At 51.1% G+C, this 12,145-nt stretch overlaps 5 protein-coding genes across 5 annotated transcripts; 4 read left to right on the plus strand and 1 right to left on the minus strand.

Moving 5' to 3' along the window:
* Nucleotides 1-234: 234 nt before the first annotated feature.
* Nucleotides 235-1,818, plus strand: HMPREF1120_09087 (uncharacterized protein; the record flags this gene model as incomplete). Its single annotated transcript, XM_009163364.1, has 6 exons — nt 235-375; nt 491-637; nt 706-801; nt 935-990; nt 1,145-1,575; nt 1,706-1,818. 6 exons carry the CDS (start codon nt 235-237, stop codon nt 1,816-1,818), a joined length of 984 nt encoding a protein of 327 aa, XP_009161612.1.
* HMPREF1120_09088 (ribosome biogenesis protein n) lies at nt 949-2,938 on the minus strand. The gene has a single exon (XM_009163365.1). It carries the CDS (start codon nt 2,816-2,818, stop codon nt 2,033-2,035), a length of 786 nt encoding a protein of 261 aa, XP_009161613.1. The 5' UTR covers nt 2,819-2,938; the 3' UTR covers nt 949-2,032.
* Nucleotides 2,939-4,197: 1,259 nt separating this feature from the next.
* On the plus strand, nt 4,198-5,943 carry HMPREF1120_09089 (ERO1-like protein alpha; the record flags this gene model as incomplete). Its single annotated transcript, XM_009163366.1, has 1 exon — nt 4,198-5,943. The coding sequence occupies one exon, from the start codon at nt 4,198-4,200 to the stop codon at nt 5,941-5,943; it is 1,746 nt and encodes a 581-aa protein (XP_009161614.1).
* A 502-nt stretch (nt 5,944-6,445) lies between these two features.
* HMPREF1120_09090 (uncharacterized protein) lies at nt 6,446-9,898 on the plus strand (the record flags this gene model as incomplete). The annotated part of the gene is made up of 1 exon (XM_009163367.1): nt 6,446-9,898. The coding sequence occupies one exon, from the start codon at nt 6,446-6,448 to the stop codon at nt 9,896-9,898; it is 3,453 nt and encodes a 1,150-aa protein (XP_009161615.1).
* A 569-nt stretch (nt 9,899-10,467) lies between these two features.
* On the plus strand, nt 10,468-12,078 carry HMPREF1120_09091 (uncharacterized protein; the record flags this gene model as incomplete). Its single annotated transcript, XM_009163368.1, has 2 exons — nt 10,468-10,935; nt 10,984-12,078. The coding sequence occupies 2 exons, from the start codon at nt 10,468-10,470 to the stop codon at nt 12,076-12,078; spliced, it is 1,563 nt and encodes a 520-aa protein (XP_009161616.1).
* Nucleotides 12,079-12,145: the final 67 nt, after the last annotated feature.

Below are 12,145 nucleotides of genomic sequence, written 5' to 3' on the forward strand. Positions count from 1 at the left end.
AGTGCAGTCCATCACCCTCGTGTCGTCGATATTTATGATTTGTATTATTTATACCCCAGTTTCCTCTCCGGCCCCGCCATTTACTCCTCCACCCCGAGTCCTACAATCTGGCTTATGCTCAGCAGCATTGAATATTGATACAGTACCTCAATATCTGAATACGATCATACTTACCTATCTAGGTACTTGACTTGACCTGTACCTAAGGCAGACGCGCTATCTATTCCAGCAACCATGTCCACCTCTCCAGCCGTCACCTCTCCAAAGCCTGCTCTCAGCACATCCAACAATCTCCTCATCTGCACGGCCTGCGGAGCCCAATATGACGTGGAAGAAAAGAACGCAGCCACTTTGTCCGAATGTCGAATTTGCGAGGTAGGTACAGTGCCTTACCTTAGGGTGCCATAGCAGTCCGAGTCCTCGAGTGTTATTATTCAAGGTATATACCTTGGTGATATACTGACCGAATTGACAATGCGCTGGTGACCAGGACCCACGACAATTCATCCCAGAAACAGGCCAGTCATTTACCACGCTCGCGAATCTGAGGGCGTCGGACAACAAGTACAGAAATGTCTTTGAGCCGTGTGCTAGTGGGCAGAATGAGAATGTGCTTGAGGTGTGGACGGAACCGAAGGTGAGATACAGCATCGATGAGGCTGCCCGTGACAGAAACACACTCATTCTGGGTTTGTCATTTGTTAGTTCGGCATTGGACAACGAGCATGTCTGATTCAGACACCACACGGCAATGTTCTGTGGGATCTGGTTGCTTTTTTGGACCAGGAGACGGTGGATAAGGTATGTACTGTATACCCATGATACCTGGTATCTCTGGTACATCCTTACCTATACCTACCACGTTCGGTTCAGGGGGAATCATCCCTTTCATGTTAGGGCTAACGCATTTCACGTCTGATGTCTCACGATCAAGATCACCGTACTAGGCGGGTTGAAGTGTATCATCATATCTCATCCACATTTCTACACGTAAGTGGTCTGTTCTGTTCGCAAGAAGACGACGGCGTAGAAACAACAAAACCATACTTTTCCTTTACGCCGACCCTCAAAAGCAAAGAAGAATGTCGTAAACCATGTCTTGTCTTGCCTTGCCGATCAAATACCGACTTTTTGACTTCTTTAGAACATGGGCAGATTGGTCTGCAACGTTCCATTGTCCAATTTACATGACCGAGGTCGACTCTGTCTGGGCGAATCGTAAAGACGGAACCAAAACCTCGACATTGAAACTGTTGACCCAGCCCACCACCGAACTCCTTCCGGGCCTCACGGCCGTTATTTGCGGCGGCCACTTCCCGGGCAGTATGGTGCTGCATTCCGCTCCGCCCAACACTTCATTGCCAACGCTATTTGTGGCAGACACCATTTTTGCGGTGGCCTCAGCGAAGAATCCGAACCCCGGGAAGAGAAGGGATACGATTTCGTATCAATTCCTCTGGAGTATTCCCAACATGATCCCTCTGCCGCCGGACACGGTCCTACAGATCTGGAAGGCTTTGAAGCCATTCGATTTCAAGGCGACGTATGGAGTAATGGCCAAGATCAGTAACGTCTGTAAGTCGAGTCGTACTGCAGCGTTTAAACTTTCTGAATTCCAAAGTCACGGGCCACGTGTGGGCTGCACTGTTTTCCTGTGGCATTTTAGAAATAGCAAATGCTGATGCTGATGTGTTTGAATTTTTAGTCGAGAAGCCTGGCCAGACCCTTAGCCTGAAGGAAAGAGTTCTTCAAAGTGCAAAGATTGCCGTCAAGGCCATGGGATATTCCGAGCATAGCATCTTCGCTGAACAGTTGTGACTGCGTTATGGAGCATTGGCTCCTTTAGTTTCGTGCTTTGGGTTTTGGAGGCCGGCTTGCACAAGACTGACCTGCAAGCATTCCTCTGAGATGTCGTGACTTCTACCAAATTGCTGGCATTGGGAGCATGGGGTTGGCGTAAAATATCTGGCTTGTTTCCCGGGAAATCCCTGTATCGCTGTACTCGAGCATGCAATGCTGAAAGCAAATGATTTTACACCAGCAGCACCGCATTCAGACAACCGTCCCGACTGGGATCATTGGTCACCTGCGCATATTTACCCCAGACGACTTTTCCACCCGTGGTGACAAGGCCAAGTTCCGAAACGTTGACTTCAATCACTGTGCCTTTCGTCAAAACTCCTAACTGCGTGTAGAGCGGGTTCTGTGGATTCTTCTTGACACTGATGATCGGCAACTGCACAGTAACTCCCAATTCCGGATGCGTGACATTGGCTTTCTTGTATCGCAAACCCATGGGCCGGATGAAGCGCTCATATTTCACAGGCCGTCGGGTAAAGTCTGGGCCAACAAAGGTCGGTTGGGTGATCATTCTCTTCCAGCTCTTCTTTGCCGTCTTCTTGCCAGTCTTGACCACCTTGAACATCTCCTCCTCGCTGATGCCTTTCACCTTGGGTAGTGGCACAGAGAACTTGGCGGCCTTCTCAGCTCTCTTGTTTTTAATGGCGCTCGAAAGAGCCTTTGCATTGTTCGCCTGCGACCGATCAAGCAGGTAATTGGGAAGAGGGGTGGAAGAGGGTTCGTTGGGCGCAGCGGACTTGACATCTCGTTCTTCTTGGGCCTTGATGGCCTTTTTCATTTGAATCTTCTCGGCATGACGCTTCTTCTGATGGAGTTTGGCTCTCAGCCCACGAAGGTTCTGTGCCTTTTCGGACTGGGCGTGGCCTTCTCTGGCCTCCCGCTTCCGCACTCGTTCATCATGGTCGAGCCGTTTGCCGTGCTGTTTTGTCCAGCGCTCGATATATTCGTTCTGAGGCATTGTGACTGACGGGTGGTGTTTTTGGTCAACCTTTACACCGGGTCAAGATGTGCAGTGGCCGATGGAAAGGAAACACAACTTGAACTCAGCGAGCGTCGAACTCGAATCTGCCTGGCACTGGCAGTCCAAAAAAGTTGCGGCTACTACTACTAGTGTCCGATTTGGCTTAGCCTTCCGAAATCTCATTAATCACGTGCTTCTTAAAAGCTGACTAAGACCACCTCAAAAAAACTGCACGCTGGACCTCTGTGAGCACTTTGCTCAACTCACCAAAGGTTACCTAAGCATTCGTCGCTGAGCTTCTAGATTACTACTCCCACTGCCTGGATTCTTTCCTCTACTTGAATTCAAGACATGTTGCACGCATGTGCACCCTGTGCCAAATGGACTTGTAGCTATCGCCAATACTATGCTGATTCGCTGCCCCAGATCCCAGTGCGTTTTCGAGTCACGAATTCGCCCATCTCCTTTCACGCTTCTCGAGGCAGCAAGTCTACATGACAGTGGCATCGGCAGTACAGATGGCAACAATAGTCTTACAAGGGAAGAGTGAATGGGAAATAGAATGTAGGCTCTTGCGAAGGTTCGAAATAGGAACCCACGGGACTGAGCCGTTCTCCCACATGTATCCAGCCTTAGGACTATACGTCGTATACCCTCAAGGCTTGCCAACGCGAACTAAGAGTTGCGCAGTTACAGTTCGAAGGGCTTCAGCACGGCTGCAGATAACACGTAGTCCGGCAGATGTTAGGCCTGGATCTGGGAATGGGCTTCGAAGAGGTCAAGAGTCAGCGCCGAGTATATCTACCTACCTATGGGTATTCAATATTCAGTTGAACTTGGTGCGGTACAACGTAAGTGAAGTGCAGCGGAGAACGGTCCAGGGGCTGCATATGGCACCGCCACAGTGACATCCGACAGGAAGGGGAGATTCGGCGAGGCAATTGAGTGGCGTGAGAGAGATCTATGCGAGAACAGAGCGTGAAGGCAGAAGAGTATGATGATTTCGTGACAACGTAACCTTTGAATGCTGATGGCCTGATGCTGCAAGGGAGTACGACTACAGTGCAACGAGCGAAGATTGTCCCCTTTTTTCTGCCACCTGTCCACAGGGAAATATTGTTGATCGTTCGGTGATCTCGAACGGCATCGTTCAACTCCCCAGATTTCATAGCACTACAAATGTCAGATTGACTTCCTAATTGGCCGCTCGAATCCCTTGGAAGAATGTGGCCAGTTTGTTCTTGACCATCTCACTCACTCATTTGATTGCGGATTGCAATTCTTGTCACCTTTAACTTGATTCTTGTTTGTACTATATTCGCTTGATACAACTTGTTGCAAGTGCCGTCTTTACCTATCGACGGCTACACGGCAACATGCGTCCTCATACCGCATCGCAGTTCTTCCTCACCTTCTATCTCTTCTTGCGGCCGCAATGCGTAAGGGCCGAGTCCCAGTGTGCCATCGATCCCAACTCGATCGTTTCCGATGCCTGCACATCCTATTCAGACCTCGAACGGCTGAACGCCGAATTAGAACCCTCCCTCGACGACTTGACCCAAAACACCGATTTCTTCGCCTATTACCGTTTAAACTTGTACAACAAAGCCTGTCCTTTCTGGAACGATGAGAACTCCATGTGCGGCAACCGTGCCTGTGCCGTGGACACGATAGAAGATGAAAGCGCCATTCCACCTATATGGCGAGCAGAAGAGTTGAGTAAACTGGAAGGAGCCCGTGCAAAACACCCTGGAAGAGCACAACAACGAGAAAGACCGAAAGACCGGCCTCTCCAATATCAATTGGGTGAGAACGTCGACGAGACCTGCGTGCTTGAAGAAGACGATGAATGTGACGAGAGAGATTATTGTGTCCCGGACGACGAAGGTGCCGCGGGCAAGGGAGATTACGTGAGTCTGGTCAATAACACAGAACGTTATACAGGATACTCGGGCATGGGAGCCCGGCAAGTCTGGGATGCGATATACAAAGAGAACTGTTTCACGGCAAAGTCGCCTCGAGAGGCAACCTTACCATCCAAACAATTCCAAGCAGCACAGAACTTGAAAAACGTGTTCCAAGAATATGGCCGACAGCATGTGGACCAGAAAGACGATCTGTATCCGCTAGATGACCAGTGTCTGGAGCAACGCGCCTTTTACCGGATCGTGAGTGGGATGCACGCCTCGATTTCCACCCATTTGTGCTGGGAGTTCTTCAATCAAACTACGGGAGAATGGTTTCACAACGTGGACTGCTACAAGGAGCGTCTGCATACCTATCCAGAGCGTATCTCGAACATCTACTTCAACTACGCACTCCTGACCAGAGCGGTGGCCAAGGCGAGGAAGCATTTAGAGTCATACACCTTCTGCTCCGGTGATCCACAGCAGGACTTTGAGACGAAACAGAAGGTTTTGGCGTTGGCCGATAAAGCTGCCTCGGGACCGCATACCTTTGACGAATCGGTCATGTTCCAGGATCCGGCGGTCCTTGACCTGAAGGAAGATTTCCGTAATCGTTTCAGAAATGTCTCCAGACTCATGGATTGTGTGGGATGTGACAAGTGTCGCCTCTGGGGCAAAGTCCAAACTGCCGGCTACGGCGCGGCTCTGAAGATTCTGTTTGAATTTGACGAGACCAAAAATGGAGAGAATCCGCCCTTACGAAGAACCGAGCTTGTTGCGCTGGTCAACACCCTCGCTCGCGTCAGTCACAGTTTGGATGCTATTCAGAAATTCCGCGCTGCTGTCAACACGGGCGACTACAGTGTGCTGGACGTGAAGGGGCCGCTTGGAGTATCATCTGAGACTGTGGCCAAAGAGTCGAGCAGCCCTGCGGCATCGCCTCAGCCGTCGAGCGCCAATGATGACGATTTCCAAGATTTCGAGGATGAGCCCGAACCGCCACTGGTCGAACAGACCATCTCGGAAGTCTTTTGGTCTGAACTAGATCTGGTGTGGCGGGCTTACAAGATGGTCCTGCGCAGCTGGGTTGAGATGCCGTTCAAGTTTTTCGCCATCTTTGTTATGGAGCTGAATCGGTTGTGGAACTACTGGCTGGGGATCCCTGTGCCGGATCGGTCGTGGGATTTTCACTTCCCGACCCGGGATGAGTTGTGACAAGATAAAAAATAAACAGGGGCGCTCGGTTGATTGTTTGACTAGGCTGGTTGGGCTGATCTGGCGTGTACTATGATATTGGGGCCTGGGACACTAGTTTCTGCTGTTTTGATCACTTTCATGCATGAGCAAGCAGATGGCATTGTAGAGTATAGATAGCATACATAGCGATGGCGTTGGGCTCGATTACATCCTCTTTGCTTAGGGCTCCGTTGTATGGATGTGTTTATCGAGGTTGTATCTGATGCTGTACAACTGCAGTGAGTCTTGCTGGCTCGTTGCCCCTCGCAACCGCCTCGTCAACTATAAGAATCGCGGTCATCGAATCACGGCCAGACGCGTACTAACTAGTAGGCCGCCGCAAATGTGTAACCTGACAGCACATTCTATGACGGCATAAACCGAGAGGATTCTTGCGACTTTTGCTCTGTTAATAGTGAAAGTCCAATTGCAAAACTCAACGGCTCGGATTGCGGTCTGCTGTTTGTCTCACCTCAAGACGATGTTGCGGCTTCATGAGCCCTCGGCGACACCTTGTCCGGTACCGGTCCTGCCGCCGTCATCAAGCCGACGACTCGGACTGCAGGGCAACGGCCGTCGAGACTCTCTACTGGGTATGGTGAGCGCGGGGGACGATGATACGACCGCCAAGCTCGAGTTTACTTCAGCGTTCGGCGCCGGCACTTTGAGAAATAACAAGCCGCGAAGACGACAGGCTGCGGGGAGGAATAAGGACAACGGCCCTGGGTTTGCAATCCATGAGGACGCGAACAGAGAAGATGGCAAGATAAACATGATGGAGAAGAGGGAATCCGCTCTGGCACAGCCTGCGAAGAGGGCGGTCAGGCTACCAGGACCATCACCAGCGGCATCACAGCAAAGCAGTCGGAATCACCAAGCACCACCGCACCCAGAACTCGCGCGCCGGCTGAACAAAGACCCGCGAAGGCCGACAGCCATGGCTCCAAGAACATTGGATACGCTTCCTGAGGACTCCAGGCTGACCATCAATTCGACGACCGTCCTGAAGCCCGCACGACGCGGCACGATCTTCATCCCTAACGACGACACCACCATGCCGAGCATGTACATGGGGATTTTTAGTCCTATCAAGAACTTGGACGCCAGACTGGGCTCAGACGCCGGGGAAGTAGAGATAACAGGCATCGCAGCTCAGATGGCGCAAAAGAGAAGTTTTCGGAGGTCAATGATCACGACGTCTCCCAAACGAGCCCCGTTACATGTTTTGGGGAAAGATAATGTCTGCTCGAACGTTGTGCTTGAGGATCGAATCGGGCAAGGTGGCGGCAAGGAGAATGTTCCGCCAGGACACAATGCCATGGGAGATGAAAAGCCCACCCGAAAGGCTTCATTGCCCAGGAGACAATCCATACAAGGACCCTCGATCTGCGAGATGAAAACCGTGGAAACAGACGTGGTTCTAGGGACACAACCTGCCAACAGCAATCGGAAGGACCATCCTGTACAACGACAGTCCAGTAAAGCTCAGTCCAAAACAACGAGATTATATGAGCCAACCGCTAGCTCTTCCGAGCGGAACAAGGAGAGGAACCCTTCTCGGCGTCCGAATGCAAAGCCTATGTGGAACTCAGGCTCTCGCCTCAAACAGTCTCACGTGCCCCCGGCACTGGTTGAGTCCTCGAGGACGAATACGATCCAACCGCGCCCAGACCAAATTGCATCCACGAAACCGGCAGTGCCTACTAGATTCATCGTTCCCAATGTCAAAGTTGAGGCGCTTCCCGATGCCTATCCGTTACTGACGGAAGACATTGCCATCCCCTCCATGTATGAGGAGAACTGGCTGAGCCATCAGGAAATCTCCATCACTCAACTGGTTAACAACTTCTTTGAGGCATCTTCCCCGAAACAATCATCTACTGAAGCCGGAATGTTGAGAATCCGTCTCCTCGAGAAGTATGGCAACGCCGACAGTGCCATGCTCTACAAGAGACTGCAAGCGGCATTGTTGTTCGGGGCATTGAGTATTCCATCGGAGGTCTTGAGATCTGCTGGGCGGTTGAACAATGATCTCGGAAGAAGAAGAGCCTTCACAGATCTGTGGCTTGAGACTTACAGCCTTTCTTGCTTACAGCCGGCTTTGGAGGTGGTGGTTGGGCGCCAATGTGGCATCCCTTCACCAGGAAGACGTAGCAGTGGAAACAGTACTGCGCCCCGAGAAGCATTACAGCGATTCATCGAGACGTTTTTGGTGAGAAACGAAGACGGTAGTCATTCGGAACAGCCTGGTACAGATCACGGAGCTTGGTCCTATCAACGGACACTCCTCCGAAGCCTTATGCTCATCAAAGTGCTGGACATGGCCAAGGAACCCTCAACTCCTCTAGCCAGTGGCTGTTTATTCCAGGCGTCTTCCACGCATAAAACCTCTGTCGACGTGGTCAAAGCGTTGTTTCAGTTGCTCAATCCCAGTGCCGGGGATCCCATCCGTGCATTGAGCCATGTTGGCTATGTCGTTACACATTCGCAATACCCGCTTGAAGAGTATACGTATAAGATTGACAATCTGGCAGTGGATCTACGGGATGGAGTCCGATTAACGAGACTGGTCGAGCTGCTGCTCTACCCTTCTGCTACCCGATCTCTTGAACAGTTGCGTGACCACGAGTCTACCAGCACAACAACTGTACTCCTACCAACCGGAGAACTGCTGTCTTTGGAAGAGGGACAGCCGGACTGGCCGTTGTCGCAGCATCTCAAGTTTCCATGTCTTGGTCGAGCGACAAAACTGTACAATGTCCAGATCGCGTTGAGTGCCATCCAGGGTGTCAAGGGAATGACGGCGGTGGTGCAGGACATTTGTCCCGAAGATATTGTGGACGGGTACCGAGAGAAGACGGTCAGGTTGCTTTGGGGCTTGACGAGCAAATGGGGTCTTGGTGGCCTTGTGGAGTGGGCCGATGTGGTGAGGGAGATCAAGAGGTTGCGCCGGACAATAGACAACAACCGCCAGCACCACTCGCCGATCGACTACTTCGATATCTTGCACGACGACGAATTTGGAGACGACTATGCGTCTGGTCCTGCTCGGTATCAGATGCTATTAAAGTCCTGGGCGCAAGCCATTGCCGCCAAAAATGGACTGGCTGTCACAAACCTTACGTCCAGTTTCGCCGATACAAGAGTCTTTGAGGCGATTGTGGATGAGTATGAAGCATACATCTCCACCGATGGCACCAGTGGGAGTCGTTCTGATCGTCTTGGTACGCAAGGGACAGACAGCACTACCACCAAGCGATCTCGACCTCTGTCTGCGCGACTGCGAGCGCTGGGATGCAGTGAGCAGTTTGCGAGCCTTTTCTCAGGGCGGGCGGCGGGGTCGCGGAGTGACACCAACATCACCACCACCTATTCTGTTTTCGACCGGGATTTCGTGCTTGCGGCACTGGCCTTTCTTTGCTCGAGACTGTTGCAGCCTACCAAGGGACCCAGGGCGGCTGTTACCATCCAGAGAGCTTGGCGACAGTATTGGGCTGGGGTGATCGAGACACGCAAGAGCCGGGTGAAGACGCTAGCGGAGGAGTGTGCTGAGGTTGTTCGACGGAGGAGACGATCTGATCAGTTTCAAGCTTCCTCTCCTCAGGATCTGGGGCAGCAGCAGCGTGAAGACGGAAAAAACACTGACAGTGCAGCTGAGGAAAAAGTCGGAATGGATGGTCCAAATGGAAGCAAAATCGATAACATTGGCACTGATGCCCTCGAGGTACGCGACAAGACAACAGCGGAGAAAGGCGACGAGGCAAATGATCAACGACGAAATGCATTGGCGGGCGATGAAGGGATTGTCGGTGGGTGCGATCATGCACATTCAGCGTCGGGTTCAGAGTTGACGGCACGGTCACAGACACACGAGGATGCCGATCGACAAGCAGACGAAACTGCTAGTGAAGAGGATATCTGGTTGAACCTGTAGCGGGATACTTTGCTAGAGAGACTGGCCGAACCCAAAAATGCCTACCACCTCATGAATGAATTGTGAAGTCAACTTAAGAGTGTGTGTCTTGCAGCAGTGACGCGTAGAAGAGATATCTAGCCAAAATACTTGGGGCGCATCTGAGTATTCTGTCGACGTTCACATTGATGCTTTCTACCCGCGCTCGTTTCTCGCAGAGCCTGATAGCAGTGTCGAAGTGTGCCGTGGTGTAAGTTGACTCCAGGAACTTGAACTTGACAAATCTGCCAAGGAATCTCAAGGAGGTTTTGTTTCGACTCCTTCAAGTTCCCTGCATGCGGATCGGGAGTCGTTCACGCTGTTTACTTCAATTGTACCTAATGATCTATCGTAACACTCCGAATTAAATTCCCGAAACATGGTTGTGTGTGTCTTTGGCAGCGATTCTTGGGGCATACCGCTGCCCTCCCATCTCATCGAGGACTCGTAATGTTGCACCATTCCAGCTGTACCTTGCTCCAGCGCTCACCTTGCACACAGCGCACCCCAATCTGGCCTTGACACATAGGTGCTCCTCAGGCTGCCTGGGAATGGCTTTGCTGTGTACGGCGCCTGATCCCGACTCTCCTCCAACTGCTTCTTCAGACGAAACAGCACGAGATTGGAAAGAGATTGAGGATGAAGATGATAATATGCTCGTCAAATTACAACAAGAACCATGGAGACAAGCCTTTTTTGATGACCTCCAATCTCAAATACCCAACATCTGCGGCATTGTTTCCCACCACCTATCTTTAAGCCTGTTCCAGCAGTGTGAAGTCTCAGATAGATCGGAGTGGTTATACGGCAGTTTCAATGTCTGTATCCCGATCAATGTCACCAACTGGCGAAAGCAGCGGCTTCTGTTGAGGTGTCCACTTCCTTATATGCTGGGCGGGCCAGATGGCTTGGACGAGAAGATCCGGTGCGAAGCCGCAACATTTGCTTGGATTTCAGAAAACTGCCCTCGGGTTCCGATCCCACACCTCTGGGGATTCGGACTTCCGAATGGCTCAAGTGTCTGTCTCGTAATATCACGTGGAAATATAAAACTGACCTGGGTCTAGTTTACGCCCATTGCACATCTCCCCTGGTTCAGACGAATCATCGAAAGCTTCAAGCGCGGTTGGGCGTGGCTCTGGCGACGGACATATAGCGCTCCCTACGTTCGTCGCCATCCTGGATTTTCATTGAGGTCGGGCCATCTCCTCGTGGATTTCATCGAAGCGAAGCAGGGCACCATGCTTTTTAAAATATGGCCGCCAAAGACAGATGCACATAGAAAGAACTTCTATCAAAGTCTGTCAAGAATCATGCTTGATTTAGCACGTCACCCTCTTCCAAAAATTGGGTCATTTACGATCCAGGACTCTGGTGAAATGAGCCTGAACAACCGTCCATTAACAATACCGCTTTGCTTGCTGGAGAGCAGCGGCATACCTCTAGGCATCCCGCGTGATCGGACTTACATCACTACCGATTCATATATTCGCGATCTTCTACACTGTTATGATATGAAGCTAAGATATCAACCTAATGCTGTTCGTGATGAATACGATGCCGAGGGCCAGATGGCGGTCCTCACAATAATGCGAGCTTTACACTCTCACTTTACCATGGATCATCTTCGAGAGGGCCCTTTCTGTCACATTTGGACAGATTGCCATGCAAGTAACATATTTGTTAATCAACAATACGACATTACTTGCATCCCTGACCTTGAATGGATAGCCGTTTTACCGGTTGAGGCACTCTCTCCACCTTTTTGGCTGAGTGGCTATGAGGTCGACGAGCTTGGAGAGGAAAAGAAGCAACACTACGAAGAGATGTGCACAGAGTTTCTGAATGTATTCAGCCGTGAGGACAACGACTCGCTCTCCACGCTTAAAGCTGGAGTTTGCACCAAGGTCATGAAAGATGCTCTCGAGAAAGCGACGCCTTGGTTTTGGGCGACTCTGAACCATCCCCGTGTGACATACAACCTGTTTCTCGATCATCTTCAACCCCGACTCGCGCCGACACAATTAGAAGGAAACGAATGCATACAGTTCCAGCGAATTCTGGCTCCATATTGGACTCCAAATGCATCCGCATTCGTCGAACAAAAGCTGCTTGACCGTCAAAACTACCTTGAGACCCTGAGAGCACGGCATAGACATTGATATTATACCGCTAGTTGAGGTCGTCCGACCGTGATGATTCTCGGCGTCTTTACAGCCGTAGCTTTAG

This window comes from Exophiala dermatitidis (assembly GCF_000230625.1).
Source record: "Exophiala dermatitidis NIH/UT8656 unplaced genomic scaffold supercont1.8, whole genome shotgun sequence".
Classification (NCBI taxonomy): domain Eukaryota; kingdom Fungi; phylum Ascomycota; class Eurotiomycetes; order Chaetothyriales; family Herpotrichiellaceae; genus Exophiala; species Exophiala dermatitidis.